Raw genomic sequence first — 20998 nt, 5'->3', positions numbered from 1 at the left:
ACATTGAGTCAGAAAAGGGAAATGTGTCCCATCTGAAAGACCAGAAAGGGAAACAAGAGTCCAGTTCCTGCTCTGTCCGTGCGGTTGCCACAGCTGCGTTCTCTGACATGTCGACTTTTATGGAAGCAGTGAGGACACAATCTGACACAAGCTGGTTTGGGTGTTGTCTCATGCTAAGAAGGCCCTGGAACTGATGGAGAGCCTGGACCTGTTCTCTGTCCTTATCAATGACAGACGGAGGGTGGAACCTGAGTTTCCTAATGGAGACACCCTTAGGGATTCCCTAAGCTTAATTTGATTTTGACTGTTCCAGTCCTAAAGGAGGTGGGGTCCTGGACAGGAGGGAGAACAGCCTCATGGCCCATGGGTCTCTGCGCAGGGAATCTCAAAGCTTCCAGCGTTCATACTTCCCTTCCCCTAAGACAGCAGTGCTGATTCAACTTGAGTGTGCATCAGAATCACCTGGAGAATTTATTCAACATAGACTGCTGCTTCCCCGCCCTCAGTTTCTGATTCAGTAAGTCTGAGGTGGTGCCCAAGAATTTGCATTTCCAACAAACTCCCAGGTGATGCTGATCGGGGGTGGGCTTGGGTCTGCATTGTGAGAATCACTTGCCTAAGAGCACCAACAAAGAAATAAAGAGGACATAACTAGATCACCCACTTCCTGGCCAGCAACCAGAGCCCATCTCTGGCTGGGCAGAATGAAAGTGAAGGTGGGAAAAGAAGAGGCCCTCAACCAGGGGCAGCTCTTCCCCCATCCCGCCCCCTGGCCTGGGAAGGCAGAGCTGCTCCTTGAGTTTGACGCTCAGAAGCATTAATTGTGATACTTTACTTTGTCTAAGCCGTGATGAAATAATTGAAGGCATCATAGCAAGAAGTTAAGCCCTAGGGAGGCTATTAACAATTTAGCATTTCCAGTTCATGTGGGAATGTCGATTCTACTTACCAAAGAGAATATTATGGATGTGTTTAGTGGAAGAAGCAGCAGAATCAGCTGGGGTCCTCAATTGGCTTTGCTTTGACCCTCTTCCTGGAGGAAGATAAATGCAAGGGTTAGTCCCACAAAGACAGTGTGCTTTTTTCTAAAGTAAATAGCTTCTTAGCCTGATAGAAATGGTTTCAGCTGTCTAATTCTGCAGGGGAAGCAGAGGTAGAGGGTGAACACAGCAAAGGTGAGGCCAGGAGGCCCAGGCAGCAGAGCAGGCCTTGTTTTCCAACTGTGAGACCAAGTCAGTTCATTGGCACCTTTTGAAAGCCCCATGTAACACTGCTGGGCTGGACCCTCCCCAGGACTGTTAAGTACTGCCTAATAGATCAGCAGAAACAGGACCTTCTTATTGGGCAGTGAAGACCACGGCAGTAAGAGCAGAGGGGAAGAGACAGATTCCCAGGAAAGATCACTGGATCAGGAGTCAGGAGATGAATTCTAATCTTCACATTGTGGTTAACCATCAGTGTAGCCATGGGCAAGTCGCTTAATTTCTCATGGCCTCAGTTTCCCCATCTGTAAAATGAAGGGAGCGACTTGATGATAGCTAAGGTTTTCTACAACTTAGAAAACAAAAACAAAAACAAATGATGCTGCCAGATACTCAGATGAGACCTCACTTTGCCACATGGTCTGACACTATAGAGCTCTGGTCCTACAGTCAGCTTGTTTAGGGCTAATGGGTTTGTAGACGAGTTTGCCAACCAGAGATTCATGCGAGGGGTTAAGCATGGATTAGGTCAGCAGTTCTCCCATTTCTTGCTGCAGGCCTGCTGAAGCACTTCAGGGTCTCTTCCCAGAGTAAGTGGCAGAGAATTTGAAATTAGATGCTCCCCATACAGGGATCCAAGTACCTGTTGCTTTTATGCTGGGATCACAGAGATACCCGGGTTGCGTGTGTTTCCTAAGAAAAGGATGTCTGTTTTGGCAGCAAACTTAGTGAACGGCTGAGGCAAAAACAAGTGCAAAAATGGATTCTCAGATTTCTCATTGAAAAATGCCATGACAAAATCTGTAGTAATTTTACACCACACTCTCAATTCAGTTGACATAAACAGTCAAATGTAGACATACTTGTTTGTTAAGTCCGGTCTTCCTGCTTGTGTTGGTTCACTTTGCGGTTGTTTATTTTGTTATAGGTCAGAGAGGATGAAATGTCTCTGTAGACGGTCTCAGGCTAGGTGGTGCTTCCACCAGGGCCTCCCTCTGCAGGCCTGGTAACAGCAGACCTATGCTGTCTGTGTAAGAGCCTTCTCAGCAGCACACCATCGTTACCCACCAGGCTCCTCACGAAAGGAAATCTTGTCCCAACTGCCTTGGCTGTGCTTGGCAGTGTGCTCTATATAAGGAGAACAGGATGTATTTTACACTTGAGACCTGCTATCCTAGAGTACAACAACAACTCTTCTAAGTGCTCTTAATATTAAGCTAATGGAAAACATACTGTTTATTCACCATCAAAGTCTGTTTTTCTTCTCTCCTGCCCTCCCCAATCATCACGAACTCCAAACCTCTAGAACACACAGAGCGTTTCCTGCACCATCTATCCTCCAGTCTGTCTCAAGATGGACAACTACATGGTTAGTTAGCTAGAGGAGGACTTGGAAAAGCTAGGCACTTACCACATAAACCATAAAATCCCCAGACTGCACAAACCAAATTTTCCTCTTCTCAAAAAAATCTCAGTGCTAGAAATGTTTTGTTGACTATCAGATTCATTTTATTAGTGTGAAAAGTCACTTGTCTTCACCAGAGTGCAACAAAGTGCAATAAAATGGTGAAGGTGGGCCAGGGTTTCTGGGTGCTGGTATTACTGGAATGCTGGTTCTTTCCTTGTCATGTAATGGCCAAAGTTATTTGGACCCCAGAAGTCTAATCTTTATCTTCCATTGCTTTGTATTGTGAGAAGCCACATCTGTACAGGGTTTCCCGTTGACAGGACTCTAGCATATGGCCCAGGTCAGTCCAGAAATGCCCAAGGTTCCCCTGTCACTGAAGGCTCTATCATAAATATAGCATGGGAAGAGGGGGGCAGAGGGACAGAGAAAGCAGAATGGGACTCTGTCCCATAAAAAACGGTTCACAAATCTACTCATTTCCTATCAGCATTTTGTTTTTTGCTTGGGTTTGTCTATAAAGTAAAGTTAATGTATGCATGTAAACCAGCCTTGCAGATAACGCCCACCCCCATGTTTCCAGGCTACCCACAATATTACCAGTTTTCCCCTTGCTGTTTACCCATCTCTTTCCACAAAACAATAATCAAACAACAAATAAGCAAGCAAATGAACCAAAGACCACCTCTCCCCATTCCTAAAACAAACCCTTTCCCTTTTGTCAAAAAGACCGAAATTGAAAACAAAACAGAAACTGTGGGAAATAACTCTCCACTCTTCTTTTGTTTCAGGCCTTGGGCCTGTTAACTATCTGCAAGGCTGTTGTAATGATGTTAATCTGTTTTAATGGAATTGAAATGTGATATCCTGTGGTTTATGATGCACGTTGTTTGTAGCTGTAGTGCTTGATTTTGGGTTTCTTTCACAGATAAACTTCTGCACTGGAGGGGCCTCTCCTCCCCTCGTTCTGCACATGGAGCTCTAATCCCCACGCCCGGGATGAGTGCAGAATATGCCCCGCAGGGTATTTGTAAGTTGAGCCTTATTTCTTCTACAAATGTCCATGTGTATAGAGATGACAGTTTCTGGAAATTGCCCTTACTTTTTAAGTACTGAACGGAGTTACTTCCAAAATAGATTGTCATATGTATTATTCCATTACTCACTTGGCAGACGCTCCCCACTCCACTCAGCCCCAGAGGGACTTCTTGCCTCCCCTTTTTCTTTCCTCACTGGAGGCTGGGAGCTGAAAGTAGCTCATCCCTGTGGGTCTTCTCCCCAGGGTCTTGTCTGGCTCCATGGCTAGTGATTGAATATGCCTGTGCCTTTGGAGCCCATTTTATTACTGGACATTCACTCCTGTGGCCTCATTTAGGACTTCGGGTATAGTCCAATGCACACATCTTTAGCCAAGGCCAGAATCAAAAGCAGTCAGTTTAGGGTTATTCCAGAGTTATTCTAATACATATTCCTTATGTATTTACATGTGTATTTGTACATAGTATATTTTATATATACATGATCACACATAATTTTGACTTATTTTTCTCCTAGTTTTAGAGGAAAATGCACATCATTTTAGTTAAAATGTGAAGGTTCTACTATCACCACCACCACCACTACCACCACCATCACCACCACCACCATCACCATCACCACCAGTACCATCACCACCATCACCACCACCACCACCGCCACCACCACCACTACCACCACCATCACCACCACCACCATTTACTTGTTCAAGCGAGCTTTTATAGTAAGGACCATTTTATGAAACTTAAATTTGTCCATTTATACAAATGTTTTCTGAAAGATACTGTTTTAGAAAGTAATACAGTTTGCTTCTCTGTGTAGGAAGAGATGGTATGAATCATGCATGGCTAAAGGGTTGGGGGGTGGGCAGTGATTCCACCCTAAACACAAAAAAGCAGGTTCAAGAAGAAAAGAAGTGTGACCTCTAATTTTTATTTGAAAGTAAATGAAAAATAACCTGCTGTGGAAAGAAAAGAAAAGAAAAGGAAAAGGGTCATGGAAAGAGAATAACAAAGAGCAAGATGCCAGAGTTAAGGCTCTAAGGGGGACTGTTTTTAGACGGGAGGGAAACGACACTTATCCATCTTGTAAATGGTATCTGAAGAGCAGGGCATGCACCCTGAGACCAGAGTCAAAGCCAGTTGTTTATTTTTGTTAACTCCTAGGTAATCCTAGGTAACAAAGAGTTATTGTGTGAATTTCATAAGCCCTCAGGTCCTGAGGGCTGGGTGGTTCAGGGGTTAAAAGCACTTCATCTGCCCCCCTTCCCCAAGCTGGGCCTAAGCCTGGGTTAGGTCACAGATTGCAGAGGGTTTAGGGGGTTGGACTCAACGGTTTCTAGTCCCTGCATGCTGGCTGGGTGGGGAGAGCTCTCCTGTTGCTGGGGGCGTCTGGGGCCTGCATGGGGCTGTGGGAATGGAGCCACTTTTGGAGGGAAGGGAAAGAAGGCAGTTGAGCAGTTGAGAGGAGGGTGGAGTTGAGAGGCCAAGGGCTGCTGGCCAGGGAAACATAGTTCTCTGTCTTCGGCCTGGTCTTCCTGAGGGCCGGGAGTTTGATTTGACTGGTAGGAAAGTCTGAGCTTGATAGGGAATCCCTGTCCTCTCCCACCTTCCCACAAAGGGAGGGTACATAGTTTACTGGTGCCCCTGCCGGCAGGACCAGTTTAGGAGTGACCAGAACAAGGTATGTGGAAATGGGTTGTGGGGGTCCAGAAAGCTCTAGAACAAATCTGATGCCCATTCCACTTGGCGGCATTAACCTGCTGCCCCCGGCTTCTAGAGCTCATAGCACTTCCCTTTGGCCGCCCTGCTGTGTGCCAGTCACCCCTGCTCTTTCACTACAGCCTCCTTTTGGCCTGGGTTAAGGCCTGGACTGGGACCTTCCTCTGGAAGCCGTGCGGGGTGTGTAATGTGGTTAGTCATTACCCTCAGTAATTAATCACCCCTGGTAGTAATGAAAATTCACATTCATGTTGGACCTGATAGTTTACAGAGGGCTTTTATATACTTCTGTCATTTGAACCTCCCAACAATTCTTTACAGGTACTGTTTTTATGCTCATTTTACAGATAGGAATTCTAAGACTCAGAGAAATCAAATGACTATCCCAGAGTTACATGCTGGTGAATAATAGAGCTAGGGCTCCAGTCTCAGGCCTCCTTGTTCTTCTGAATCTTGAGCCTTAGATCACATGACTTTTTCACATTGGTGACATACTAGAAATGGGAGTCATTCCTTCCTATAAAGTAAAATGAAATAAGATAAAAGTCAGTAGGTGGGCTAATAGCTGATTTTAACCCTTTTGATGCCTCAAGTTCCTATGCTTAGGGGCCAGGTGTCAGTTTATTGCTCTAAATCAAAACAATCCCTGTAAATGCCCAATGAGGCTCTCAAATTGAGAAGCTGATTTTCATCAGAGTAAATGAAGAATATTATTATATTTTACACATCAATAAATCAATGTAGCCCTAATTTTGCCACACAGGAAATCAATTCTGGTCTTTCTAAATCATCAAAGATGTTATGAACAAAGTAATTTCACAAATTATGGCAAGTAACACATTTATTGATGACTGCAGTTTAGGAATTTAGAATCTGTGAGCACTGTAATATAATATGGTACACCGGCACGAGCTGAGTGAAATACAGATTATATGGTGAAATTGTAATGCATCATTTGCTATTAGTGGACTGGTAATAATTACCAGTTTCAAAGCAGCTCTCTCCATGTAATCTTTAGTCTCAATCGTAACAGCCCTTCTCATTGACATTATGATTACACTAGCTGCCCTCATGATCTAGAATATCTAGTTGATGGGAATACTAAAATGCGATAGTGAAAACTGTATGTTGTATGCTCATTATAAGATAAAATGCCATTTTCTCTGACCTGATGTATGAGAGAGAGGGAGGATAACATCACAGTGTTAACATACTGTAGCATGATCACATAACTAGCTCTGAAAAAAAGTTTAGGACGCTCAGGGCAGCAAAATAAAATGGACTTTTCTCATTTAAGCCTTTTTGAAAGGATACAAATGAGATCCTTGATGTAGTGCTGTATGCCACAGATTTTGGCATTTATCAATGACTACATTCATGGCACATGTGAAACCAGCACCACTAATTATGAGTCCAGTCCTGGATTTCTATCGATTTTTTTATAAGGTAAAATATAATTTTAAGGCATTTGGAGTGATGAATGTGTTAAGGACTTGCATTATCAGACAAATCTTTTTACTTGCCCAACTCAGATTGTCGGGCTACATGGGTATGATAGTCACGCAGAGACCTAGGGAGGACAAGGAGGAAGCCACAGAGGATCATGTAGTTGGAACCAGATAATTTTTTTTCCAGCCTATTTGGGACCCAAGTCATTGTTCAACAACAACAAAAAATTTATGAAAATGCTCTCAATGAAGCTTTTTATTTCCCTTTGAAGAGAGGAGGCAAACAAAAATAGGCAGATAATGTGATACTAATGTCAGCGTTTTCTTTCAAAATCTTTCTGCCTTTTTTCCCCCTTCCACATTAGACAAATGTTTGAAATCTAATTTTGGTATCTTACCATCTAATCTTGTTTAAGAGATTTACCCAGGAGTGGGATATATTGAGTGGGATTATAAATGCATTGTAAAGTAAATTACAAGGTCAGGGCAGGAGTCCATTATTGAGACAAGTGCTTGAGCAAGGCTGGCTTGTTTTGGAATACCAGTGTTTGGGGGCTCCTGAGAAGACCCTGCCGGCTTTTCTTTCTGACTTGCTAAATGGAGGCATCATATAATTGATTAATTCCTCATTCTCACTATTAACCTCCCTGGTAGATTTTTATTTTTTTTTTCCCTTCTTAGAAAGTTAACTGACAAATACTAGCTGTGGCCTTAAGGAACTCTTGTAGCCTTTCTTTTAAAAGAAGGAGAAAAGTTTGTTATTTCTCAGTTGTATTTTAAGGTTTTTTTCAGAATCCATGGGAAGTTTTCTGTTTTTCTCATCCTTGTCCTTTGGCTACCATTACTTCTGCCCTTTTTAATGTTGTACTTGACTAGTAAACTGTTGGTTAGTTATTCCATATATATATATATATTTAATTTAGCTATCTCCCCATATATATTTAATTTAGCCATCTCCCCAAATGAAAGATTTTGTGAAGTCAAGCTGGCCCTTCTTTGCCAAAGTGGCATTTACCACTCTTGGGTTCTTTTCAGCAAGGGAAATAATGTGACTTAAGCAGGGCCCCTCTCCAGACGGCTTGGCTACTGGCCAGAGTTGACTAGCTGAACTGTATCTTTCTGTTTCTTTCTCAACTGGAGCTGAGTCTCAGCCGAGGGCGCAGGATGTTGTATAATTTGGTTCACGTTGTTAGCCTCTCAAAATAATGAGGAGGAGGATAGTGTAGCATTTCTCAGCCTGCTGCCTGTCATGGTGCTGGCTGCTTTAACTGTTCCTTAAACTAGGATGCTGTGTCTGCTTAAGTCGGCACCAGCCACTCCTCCTAACTTTTCCAGACTTGCATTTGTCTGACTGGGGGACAACTCCTAAAGATTGGATACAGCCTATCCATTAGATCTGAATGAAGTTTTTCTTTCAGATTTTTAAACATTCTTTGAGATAAAAATGGGCGCCCCCATGGGGTGTTGTGGAACCAAAATTGGGACTCACTGATCCTCCCACAGTCTGGGATGTGAGAATGTTGCTAGTCTTTTTTCCATGGAAGTATTTTATGAGTACCCTCTCATTTTAACAATATCAACAATTAGTGTGTTTCAGACTAAGACTGAAAGCATCTCTAGGGCCATATAACATTGTAGTGAGTTGACCTTCTCCCCTTTTTTTGAATCTCTATGAAATGTTTGCCTATTTAGAAAGTTCACCTGCCACCCAGGGGGGAAATAGAAAGCTGGGATTTAGGAAGCCAAAAAGTTTCCTTGGGTCACCTTGTCCAAGTTTCTCACTTAACAAACAGGAAACAGAGGCACATGGAGATGAGATGGCTTGCCCCAAACTACAGCTGATGGGACTGGAAAGTTTAGAAGACATTTGTTTAGGTGCCTAGAATGTAGGGACCTTCATTCTCAAGCCAGAACTGGCCAGGATTTTTCTGCTTTGGGGACTGGATATCAAATTCCTAGAACTGAGTTTAATGGCAGGAAGACTGATTGGACCAATATTTACTGGGTAGCCATGCTCAGACGTGCCAGGCACAGGGGTAGGTCAGTGAGGGTTTAGGCCTTGGGGTTGAGGGGTGCGGGCAGGGAAGGCTGGAGGTGGAACATAAATAAGCAATTGCTGATGCCCGCCTCAGTGATTAAACATTGATGTTGGTGTTGTATTATTTTGCAGGTAAAGATGAGCCCAGCAGCTACACATGTACAACTTGCAAACAGCCATTCACCAGTGCATGGTTTCTCTTGCAACACGCACAGAACACTCATGGATTAAGAATCTACTTAGAAAGCGAACACGGAAGTCCCCTGACCCCGCGGGTTGGTATCCCTTCAGGACTAGGTGCAGAATGTCCTTCCCAGCCACCTCTCCATGGGATTCATATTGCAGACAATAACCCCTTTAACCTGCTAAGAATACCAGGATCAGTATCGAGAGAGGCTTCCGGCCTGGCAGAAGGGCGCTTTCCACCCACTCCCCCCCTGTTTAGTCCACCACCGAGACATCACTTGGACCCCCACCGCATAGAGCGCCTGGGGGCGGAAGAGATGGCCCTGGCCACCCATCACCCGAGTGCCTTTGACAGGGTGCTGCGGTTGAATCCAATGGCTATGGAGCCTCCCGCCATGGATTTCTCTAGGAGACTTAGAGAGCTGGCAGGGAACACGTCTAGCCCACCGCTGTCCCCAGGCCGGCCCAGCCCTATGCAAAGGTTACTGCAACCATTCCAGCCAGGTAGCAAGCCGCCCTTCCTGGCGACGCCCCCCCTCCCTCCTCTGCAATCCGCCCCTCCTCCCTCCCAGCCCCCGGTCAAGTCCAAGTCATGCGAGTTCTGCGGCAAGACGTTCAAATTTCAGAGCAACCTGGTGGTGCACCGGCGCAGCCACACGGGCGAGAAGCCCTACAAGTGCAACCTGTGCGACCACGCGTGCACCCAGGCCAGCAAGCTGAAGCGTCACATGAAGACGCACATGCACAAATCGTCCCCCATGACGGTCAAGTCCGACGACGGTCTCTCTACCGCCAGCTCCCCGGAACCCGGCACCAGCGACCTGGTGGGCAGCGCCAGCAGTGCGCTCAAGTCCGTGGTGGCCAAGTTCAAGAGCGAGAACGACCCCAACCTGATCCCAGAGAACGGGGATGAGGAGGAAGAGGAGGACGACGAGGAAGAGGAAGAAGAGGAGGAAGAGGAGGAGGAGGAGCTGACGGAGAGTGAGAGGGTGGACTACGGCTTCGGGCTGAGCCTGGAGGCGGCGCGCCACCACGAGAACAGCTCGCGGGGCGCGGTGGTGGGCGTGGGCGACGAGAGCCGCGCCCTGCCCGACGTCATGCAGGGCATGGTGCTCAGCTCCATGCAGCACTTCAGCGAGGCCTTCCACCAGGTCCTGGGCGAGAAGCATAAGCGCGGCCACCTGGCCGAGGCCGAGGGCCACAGGGACACTTGCGACGAAGACTCGGTGGCCGGCGAGTCGGACCGCATAGACGATGGCACTGTTAACGGCCGTGGCTGCTCCCCGGGCGAGTCGGCCTCGGGGGGCCTGTCCAAAAAGCTGCTGCTGGGCAGCCCCAGCTCGCTGAGCCCCTTCTCTAAGCGCATCAAGCTCGAGAAGGAGTTCGACCTGCCCCCGGCAGCGATGCCCAACACGGAGAACGTGTACTCGCAGTGGCTCGCCGGCTACGCGGCCTCCAGGCAGCTCAAAGATCCCTTCCTTAGCTTCGGAGACTCCAGACAATCGCCTTTTGCCTCCTCGTCGGAGCACTCCTCGGAGAACGGGAGCTTGCGCTTCTCCACACCGCCCGGGGAGCTGGACGGAGGGATCTCGGGGCGCAGCGGCACGGGAAGTGGAGGGAGCACGCCCCATATTAGTGGTCCGGGCCCGGGCAGGCCCAGCTCAAAAGAGGGCAGACGCAGCGACACTTGTGAGTACTGTGGGAAAGTCTTCAAGAACTGTAGCAATCTCACTGTCCACAGGAGAAGCCACACGGGCGAAAGGCCTTATAAATGCGAGCTGTGCAACTATGCCTGTGCCCAGAGTAGCAAGCTCACCAGGCACATGAAAACGCATGGCCAGGTGGGGAAGGACGTTTACAAATGTGAAATTTGTAAGATGCCTTTTAGCGTGTACAGTACCCTGGAGAAACACATGAAAAAATGGCACAGTGATCGAGTGTTGAATAATGATATAAAAACTGAATAGAGGTATATTAATACCCCTCCCTCACTCCCACCTGACACTCCCTTTTTCACCACTCCCCTTCCCCATCGCCCTGCAGCCCCACTCCCTGTAGGATTTTTTTCTAGTCCCATGTGATTTAAACAAACAAACAAACAAACAGAAGTAATGAAGCTAAGAATATGAGAGTGCTTGTCACCAGCACACCTGTTTTTTTTTTCTTTTTCTTTTTCTTTTTTCTTTTTCCTTTTTTTTTTTTTTTTTCCTTTATGTTCTCACCGTTTGAATGCATGATCTGTATGGGGCAATACTATTGCATTTTACGCAAACTTTGAGCCTTTCTCTTGTGCAATAATTTACATGTTGTGTATGTTTTTTTTTAAACTTAGACAGCATGTATGGTATGTTATGGCTATTTTAAATTGTCCCTAATTCGTTGCTGAGCAAACATGTTGCTGTTTCCAGTTCCGTTCTGAGAGAAAAAGAGAGAGAGAGTGAAAAAGACCATGCTGCATACATTCTGTAATACATATCATGTACAGTTTTATTTTATAACGTGAGGAGGAAAAACAGTCTTTGGATTAACCCTCTATAGACAGAATAGATAGCACGGAAAAAAAATCTCTATGAGCTAAATGTCTGTCTCTAAAGGGTTAAATGTATCAATTGGAGAGGAAGAAGAAAAGGCCTTGAATTGACAAACTAACAGAAAAACAGAACAAGTTTATTCTATCATTTGGTTTTAAAATATGAGTGCCTTGGATCTATTAAAACCACATTGATGGTTCTTTCTACTTGTTATAAACTTGTAGCTTAATTCAGCATTGGGTGAGGTAATAAACCTTAGGAACTAGCATATAATTCTATATTGTATTTCTCACAACAATGGCTACCTAAAAATATGACCCATTATGTCCTAGTTAATCATCATTTTTCCTTTAGTTTAATTTTATAAACAAAACTGATTATACCAGTATAAAAGCTACTTTGCTCCTGGTGAGAGCTTAAAAGAAATGGGCTGTTTTGCCCAAAGTTTTATTTTTTTTAAACAGTGATTAAATTGAATGTGTAATGTGCAAAAGCCCTGGAACGCAATTAAATACACTAGTAAGGAGTTCATTTTATGAAGATATTTGCTTTATTAATGTCTCTTTAAAAATTCTGGCACCAAAAGAAATAGATCCAGATCTACTTGGTTGTCAAGTGGACAATCAAATGATAAACTTTAAGACCTTGGATACCATATTGAAAGGAAGAGGCTGACAATAAGGTTTGACAGAGGGGAACAGAAGAAAATAATATGATTTATTAGCACAACGTGGTACTATTTGCCATTTAAAACTAGAACAGGTATATAAGCTAATATTGATACAATGATGATTAACTATGAATTCTTAAGACTTGCGTTTAAATGTGACATTCTTAAAAAAAGAAGAGAAAGAATTTTAAGAGTAGCAGTATATATGTCTGTGCTCCCTAAAAGTTGTACTTCATTTCTTTTCCATACACTGTGTGCTATTTGTGTTAACATGGAAGAGGATTCATTGTTTTTGTTTTTATTTTTTTAATTTTTTCTTTTTTATTAAGCTAGCATCTGCCCCAGTTGGTGTTCAAATAGCACTTGACTCTGCCTGTGATATCTGTATCTTTTCTCTAATCAGAGATACAGAGGTTGAGTATAAAATAAACCTGCTCAGATAGGACAATTAAGTGCACTGTACAATTTTCCCAGTTTACAGGTCTATACTTAAGGGAAAAGTTGCAAGAATGCTGAAAAAAAAATTGAACACAATCTCATTGAGGAGCATTTTTAAAAAACTAAAAAAAAAAAAAACTTTGCCAGCCATTTACTTGACTATTGAGCTTACTTACTTGGACGCAACATTGCAAGCGCTGTGAATGGAAACAGAATACACTTAACATAGAAATGAATGATTGCTTTCGCTTCTACAGTGCAAGGATTTTTTTGTACAAAACTTTTTTAAATATAAATGTTAAGAAAAAATTTTTTAAAAAAACACTTCATTATGTTTAGGGGGGAACTGCATTTTAGGGTTCCATTGTCTTGGTGGTGTTACAAGACTTGTTATCCATTTAAAAATGGTAGTGGAAATTCTATGCCTTGGATACACACCGCTCTTCAGGTTGTAAAAAAAAAAACATACATTGGGGAAAGGTTTAAGATTATATAGTACTTAAATATAGGAAAATGCACACTCATGTTGATTCCTATGCTAAAATACATTTATGGTCTTTTTTCTGTATTTCTAGAATGGTATTTGAATTAAATGTTCATCTAGTGTTAGGCACTATAGTATTTATATTGAAGCTTGTATTTTTAACTGTTGCTTGTTCTCTTAAAAGGTATCAATGTACCTTTTTCGGTAGTGGAAAAAAAAAAAAAAGACAGGCTGCCACAGTATATTTTTTTAATTTGGCAGGATAATATACTGCAAATTATTTGTATGCTTCAAAAAAAAGAGAGAAACAAAAACGTGTGACATTACAGATGAGAAGCCATATAATGGCGGTTTGGGGGAGCCTGCTAGAATGTCACATGGATGGCTGTCATAGGGGTTGTACATATCCTTTTTTGTTCCTTTTTCCTGCTGCCATACTGTATGCAGTACTGCAAGCTAATAACGTTGGTTTGTTATGTAGTGTGCTTTTTGTCCCTTTCCTTCTATCACCCTACATTCCAGCATCTTACCTTCATATGCAGTAAAAGAAAGAAAGAAAAAAAAAAGGAAAAAAAAAAAACCAATGTTTTGCAGTTTTTTTCATTGCCAAAAACTAAATGGTGCTTTATATTTAGATTGGAAAGAATTTCATATGCAAAGCATATTAAAGAGAAAGCCCGCTTTAGTCAATACTTTTTTGTAAATGGCAATGCAGAATATTTTGTTATTGGCCTTTTCTATTCCTGTAATGAAAGCTGTTTGTCGTAACTTGAAATTTTATCTTTTACTATGGGAGTCACTATTTATTATTGCTTATGTGCCCTGTTCAAAACAGAGGCACTTAATTTGATCTTTTATTTTTCTTTGTTTTTATTTTTTTTTTATTTAGATGACCAAAGGTCATTACAACCTGGCTTTTTATTGTATTTGTTTCTGGTCTTTGTTAAGTTCTATTGGAAAAACCACTGTCTGTGTTTTTTTGGCAGTTGTCTGCATTAACCTGTTCATACACCCATTTTGTCCCTTTATTGAAAAAAATAAAAAAAATTAAAGTACACATTGTAAGCTTCTTGTGTCCTCATTTGACACACTCTGTAAATTACTTTCAAGAAAATAACAGGTTTTAAGAGAAGGCCAGTCAGTCTTTTTCAGGATTATTTCTATGGGCATTCTGATGCGTGTATTATACCCTAAAGGAACATAAAGTACTTACTATATTAAAATAGACATATCTCAAACCCTGGACATAGTTTTAAGGCTTTACAGTTCTAGAATAGTTTTAAGAAATGGAAGGTGTTTTCAGTCTGATGTTAAAAACTTACTCCATCTCTTAGCAGAAATCCATTCAAATATAAGTGAAAAAACTTGCTGGTAATAGCATCTTAAACTTTTATTTCCTTTAAATTTTTTGCTGCTCTTGTCTAAAAGTTCTTTTCTATTCTCCCATCCTTGCTTTATCTTAGAACATAATGTAAAATATATATATATATTTTTAAATCAGCTCTTTGGTTTCCATGTAAGAGTCTTTTCTTGTAACAAAATAACCCCACTTTTCAAATCTAAAAATCTGGAAACAAAGGCATCAGGTTTTGTTTTTTGGTTTTTGTTTCTTTTAAAAGGGGAGAAAAAAAGAGAGAGAGAGAGAAAAGCAAAGAAAGCAGCCACTAGGGGTTTAGTCAGACATAGTGAAATCTTTGGAATCAGCCACTGATTTCCTGAGATGAGTAGTGGTTTGCCTTGTGGTTCTGAGATCCCAGGAACCCTAGATGCTACAGATTACTTTAGGTGTTTTGATAGGGTCTTCCTGGATGACAGCAAATAAGGGTGGGAATACCCTTCAGTTATCTTCTGACCAGCCAGTTAGGTCTATTTTAAAAATCCTTCCTTAGAAATCTGTGTTGTCAATTTTACAAATACTGCATGTTGCAGCATCTATTTGCTTTACTAAACACATACCTCTGTGATATCGTCTCCCTGTTCCCAGTGTAGATGAACGAATACGACATTGTTCTTATTTTTGTAAAAAACCAAAACAAAAGCCATTCTGTTGTCTTCTTGTGGTAGCATTTTTTGTCGCTCAGTTCTTATGCCCTAGTGCCTGTGAGGTGGCCTTTTCATGTCATGCCTTTTATCTGAGGCAAGAATAGTTTTATCTTTGTAAAGTGCAGAGAAAGTCAATGTTTTCTGAAAAGCCAGTTTTGGTGGGAAGGAGAGAGTGGGGCTAGAGGAATCCACTGCGAAAGGATGTTGGAGAACATTACACAGGAGCTGGGGTGGGGCTGGCGTGCGGTACCTTGAGAACTTGATGTTTGTCACTGAACTTAGAAAAGGTTTACTGTATGCGTTTTGGATTAGGTTTCTCCAAAACTGAACCCAAAATGCTGCTCAAGACAGATAGAAATAATTCCCCAGTGCCATGCCAGCTTTAGATGTGGTGACTTCAACTCCACCATATTAAATGTCCATAAAACCTCCGTGTGTCCCTATTACTCTTTTATTAGGAGCTATGAGTGCAACTGTGCAGGTTTTATATACAGTATTCATTTTAATTTCTCAGTATATGATGCTCTTAGCATAATTAGGTTTTGCATCCTGACAGACAGAATTAATGGTGGATATTGTATACTTGTCTGTTCAAATTTCTTAAATCAAATGGGGAATGGGGAGGAGTGCAAACATCTGGTGATAAATCACAGATTATGTTTGATTTACATGGTCCCAAAGTTAAATAAATTTATTGGGAGACGGGTTCTTCAGGTTACTCAGTCTCCTAACTTATTGAAATCTTCTGATAAAATATTATTTCTGAAGCTGATGAACAATAGAAGCATGAGAACCTAGCCAACATGAATATCACTTATAAATGACACTTTGTATCCAGAACTCTAAAATTTAAAACCTTAATATAAAATAACATAGAAATTTCCAACAGTAAGATGAATTCATGATCTATTTTTTTTAAATGAGGAACTACTAAGAACATTAATGTCTCTTAAAATCCTCAAGTAAGTTTTTGTAACAGGCTTGACGTGCTGATGGAATGTTTCCTACATACCTGAACTCCTGATGCTTAAAATGTTCTTTTAAATTTTCATTTGAGAACAACTTAATAAACAGGAATACAGCAAATTCTATTTCTCACAGATTTTAAATCAGAAACTCTTCCAGTGCCTCTATTACCTCCTTCCTGAACCCATTTGCTATCCTTTCTTTGTTTAGGACCTACAAAAGGGCTGGAACCAACACGTTACAAAGGTTACTAAGAAGTGAGGTGAACACAGTTCTTCATTTGCACTGGCCATGGCAGGAAGTGTGAAGTAGTTGAGTTTTTCCCAGGGCATTCTGTAGATATAGAACTGTTTATTTAAATACCATTTTTGTATATGCAATAAGTACATATTGTATATATTCATAATGCTAGAAGTGAGAATTTGAAAGGAAGTGGCGGGAGGTGGCTTAGGTATAATTGCAATTGGAGAAATAAGGAAATGAGGTGGTTTATTCACAGACACAGTTTGCTGAAAAGTACTGGGATTATTTCGGGCCTTCCTGAAAAGGAGTTGAGAAGCCTCAGGCCCCATCCTCTCCTGCTTGTAGCCCTTTGCTCACAGGGACTGAGGGAGGAAATACATTGTTTTCTTGTTTTAAGTCTCCTTCCCCCTCCGTACACACACGAACATGACTTCTTATGACTGTGTTGTAACTGTGTGTTCCTCATTACAATTCTGTTACTCCATTGTCCCTGGGCCTGGTGTGTTCAGGAATGTACCCATCCCATTCTCTTTTTTTCAGACAACTTCCTGTGAAAAAAATTGTGGGAACTTTGCCGATATGAGGATGGGATTGGCAGAGTTCTCTCAACCTACTTGGAAAAATGTTTCTTAAAAGACTGCTAACTTTTAAAAGGCATGAGCCATCTAGCAGATTTTCCTAGGTGTCTCCTAAAGCCCTGCATCTTTCCCAGTTGAGAATAAACAACCCTTTGTTAGAGAAATGGACATCAGAACACATAGAGGGAATTGAGATGATGTGTATTTACTCTAGGGCTGCTATAGCTATGAACTGTGGACATGGGTTGTCGGGTCTGCACTTCTGCTTGCTGGCATCTCGTTATCCCATTAGCCTGCTGTTTCATTTACTACATACAGCACATGGGCAGTGACTCAGCCTTTAGAGGGATGGGACTGTCTCTCTCTCTCTCTCTTTCTCTCTCTCTATTTCCCAGTGTCATCTACAGTCATGGGATACCATTAATTCCTCCCTTCCAAATGGGAAAGAGACCAATCCAGTTCACACGGGTCATTGTACTTAAGAACCTAAACTTGGCTGAACACAGCTCGATGGTTGATCCAAATACTGTTTTTCCTTTCTGTAAAGTGGCAAAAACTATTTCAAGGGAGCACGTGTATCAGATCTTTCATAGGGATGGTAGAAGAGGCAAATTAAGCCATTTCCCCAAGTGTCCTCTAAAGCGGGAGCCCCTAAACCCTTAGGGGGCTGTGCTTTTTTAAATAGCTGTGAACGTGGTACATGCCCATGATACACTTTGTCTATTAGGGCTTTGAATATTGGTAGCAGGTTGGACGAAGGGGTTTGATTGGGTTTCAGCTAAAGGGGCCTCGACGACAGTGACTTAGCGCTGGACTGGGAATGGGATTCCCCAGAACCCACCTGGACACAGCATGCCCCTCAGCCCAGGTCTCCGCTGCTCTGCTCAGGGGTGGGATGCGTGAGAGCAGCTGAGCTCCAGACCCCGGGCCTCCTGCGGCGCCAAGTCAGGGGAGAGGAGGCCCCAGGCCCCTGCTTCGGGTCGCCATGGCAACGAGGCCTGGAATGCCACAGTGGTAGCCCTCTTCCTCGGCACATCCGGACTCCCAGTTCTGCTGCTTCAAGTCAATGTCCACAGCAAGGGAGGAACCCCGGAGGAAAATAACCACTCCCTTCTTCCCTTCACCATTGCCTTCCCCCTTCCAAAAAAGAAAAGAAAACTGCATGTTTGAAAGAAACTACAGGCAGTTTTTGGTGCAATTTGAGAGCAACTCTTTTGGGTTCTGGTTTTCTCTTCAGAGATTTGTTCGCCTCTTGTAAATCATTGGCTGCTTTGACGTTGAACTTGATGACATTTCATGTTTTCGTTGTGCTGCTTTTACATCAGTTTTAATTTTTTGTTTCTTTATAATTTTATTATTATTTTGAGAAGGTGTCCCTTTTCCCTCCTCCCTCTCCCGCTCTCCTCAACCAAAGGACTGTTTCTTACTAAGTTTTCTCAGTCATAAGGGCAAGTGTTTCCTTCCAGGTGTGTCCCGAGTTTATTAGGACTATCATACAATTGGGCAGGGGTGGGGGGACCTGGGTCCTCCTTGGGGGGACGGAAGGGAGGGAGGCGTGGGAAGACCACTCAGAGGTCAGAGATACTTGGGGAGGGGAGACTGAGTTTGAAATCATGCTTAAGATGCCAGTGGCTCGACCTGTGGTTGGTTTAAGTTCTAATTTTTAAAAGCTAGTTAGAGAACAGAAAATCATTGGGCCAAGTCACACCTGTACTTTTTTTTTTCCCCCTCCTCTGTCTCCAACCTCTTTCTAGGTTCTTCACACACCCCCATTCGGCGTAGTACCCAGAGAGCTCAAGATGTGTGGCAGTTTTCGGATGGAAGCTCGAGAGCCCTTAAGTTCTGAGAAAATTTGAAGCCCCCAGGGGCGGGGTGGACGCGTGCCGCCCAGTCGACGTCAGCGTGGTCTGTCATCCTGCTAGTTTGTGATGTTTTCTGACAGTAGCCTCCAAGAAGCCGTTGTGCGAAGACAGAGTCCTGCAGAGTCCTTCCAGCCTGGACCTGCAGTGCCATTTTATTTATATTTTTTAATAAAAAGTAAAAACAAAAAAACAGACCCACATTGGAACGGTGAATCAGTCCCATAGAGAGGGCCCGTGGACCATCGCTGTCATGAGTGATGCCCTGGCCCTTCTGAAACCAGCCAACCTAATTACCCGTATTGTGGAAATGCGCATGAGTCCCCAACCCCTTGTTTCTATACATTCTATGTTGTCTTTTAAAAAGTGTGCTTAACATTGACACAATAAATGTTGGAGCTTTAGGTGGTGTTTGCTTGTTCTTTAATTTTTAATGCTTATAAGACAATGCGGCTGCTTATGACTTTGTATTTCTGTACCCGTTTCCTACAGACACCCATCGGGTGGGTAGGAGGAACAGATTTGAGAAATGGGCAGGAGATGTAGGAGGGGAACTAGGTTACCACTTATCAGATGGCATAAATTTTCAAGGAGAATCAAAATGCAAAACTTAGGAATAAATCATAGCAATATCATAATTAATGTAGTAGTAGTAGTGTTGCTGTTTATTAATGCTGAAGGGTGGTTTTCCTAACTGTCTGACTTATAATTTGCATACCATTAAATAATGCATAAAATGGCACGCCGAATCCTGTTTTTCAAATATATGCTTTTGGTGGTTACCATGCAGGATTTGAATTTGTCTTTTAATTTAGCTTAGGAAAGATAACATCACTGGGTGAGCGGTAAATCCTAAAGAAGGTGATAAATGTCAGTAGATGCTTATTAAATATTCTAATTTTAGGTTCCCAAACCTTCAGGAAATATATCTTAATGCAGACAAACAAACATAAAACTTCTTTAGTACTTACATCAGGAAATTTTGGGCAGATTTTAGAGGGGTGAAATTATAGGAGGAAAGAGGTTCACATCAGAACAGACCATCGTAATCATAGTAATGCTCCATTCCTTAGAAATTAGTGCCACAAATAAGTTACATCTACAAACAGGTGGAAAAAATTCTTTCTGGCCCAGTTAATTTGCACAGAACTTTTCTCAGTTTGGTATTTTTTACTGCTTGGAGATCCGGAAGAGAATTAGAAACAATATAGCAAATTAAAATAGATTTGTCAATAATAGAGCTCAGACACCTGTGTGCTGTAGATTCACATACAGAGCATGCACCTAAGTGGGGAAAATCTTACCCATCCACCTTCTGGCTAGATTACCTAGCTTAGTGAAAAGATAGCTAAATAATTGGCATCTGAATTCTTTCCTGCTTATTCATAATAAATGATGACTCCCTACAGTAGTGAGCTACCTTATACTTTAATACAGTGCTGTCTCGTGCATTATTTCACCTGCTCTCTGGGACAGAGCTCACGAATTCCACTTTTTGGAGGTGGAGACCGAGGCTCGCCAAGGTGAAGGGCTTGCCAGAGGCCACATCAGTAAGAGAGAAGGCAGGGAAGCCAGGTTTTCTGGTTTCTCGTTCGGCGCTAATTTCACCAAACTCTGTTTAACTGATCAAAGGGAGTGTCTTTTCCTGTGTTAGCACATAAGTCATAAATGTTCACAGACACACACGTGTGGCTTACACATACAGACCCAGGATGGCCTTTGGTAAAGGCATGCAGAGTTGCCTCTTCCTACCAGCAGATGTGTGCACCGAGAAAGGGAGGTTGCGGCCTCCTTGCCATCACCTTTCCCCTGTGGCTTTTCCGCGACAAATAACCCTGATTACACAAGTGGCCGGTTTGTGACTTCCTCTCTCCTAGTTGAGTGTGAGACTTCTAGACAAGAAGTTATTTCATAAAGAAACCCTCTCCCTGCCCCGTTCTCTACCTATGTGTTGCTGAAATATAACCATTAGGGTTTCTGTGATGGCATCCTCCCTAAATGTGCTGAACTCCTTGCTGATGCCTCGAAAGAGTGGCACCACTTCCAAAGGGAGGCCAGAATTGAAACAACAATCCTGGGTCTTGAGACAAGTTCAGCCTTTGTAACTGCATTTGGTGGTCACTACACTTTCATTTCTGGTCTGTGTATCTA

The 20998-nt window shown here is 42.7% G+C and overlaps 1 protein-coding gene across 9 annotated transcripts in view; it reads left to right on the top strand.

Annotated features, from left to right (window-relative positions):
• BCL11A (B cell CLL/lymphoma 11A) overlaps positions 1 to 19587 on the top strand; it is a 100609-nt gene extending 81022 nt beyond the window's left edge. For 4 of the 9 annotated variants that reach the window (XM_025354874.1, XM_025354878.1, XM_025354873.1 and 1 more), the window contains 2 exons: positions 3536 to 3637; positions 8982 to 14215. In XM_025354874.1, coding sequence (XP_025210659.1) covers positions 3536 to 3637; positions 8982 to 11002 — 2123 coding nt within the window. In that variant the 3' untranslated portion in view covers positions 11003 to 14215. Of the gene's footprint in view, positions 1 to 3535; positions 3638 to 8981; positions 14216 to 18742 lie in introns of those variants that run through there. The other 5 variants (XM_025354879.1, XM_025354875.1, XM_025354881.1 and 2 more) reach the window with 4 other exon arrangements.
• Positions 19588 to 20998: the final 1411 nt, after the last annotated feature.

The sequence above is a fragment of the Theropithecus gelada genome, chromosome 13, assembly GCF_003255815.1.
Source record: "Theropithecus gelada isolate Dixy chromosome 13, Tgel_1.0, whole genome shotgun sequence".
Lineage (NCBI taxonomy): Eukaryota > Metazoa > Chordata > Mammalia > Primates > Cercopithecidae > Theropithecus > Theropithecus gelada.
This window is presented reverse-complemented; position numbering and strand designations above follow the sequence as displayed.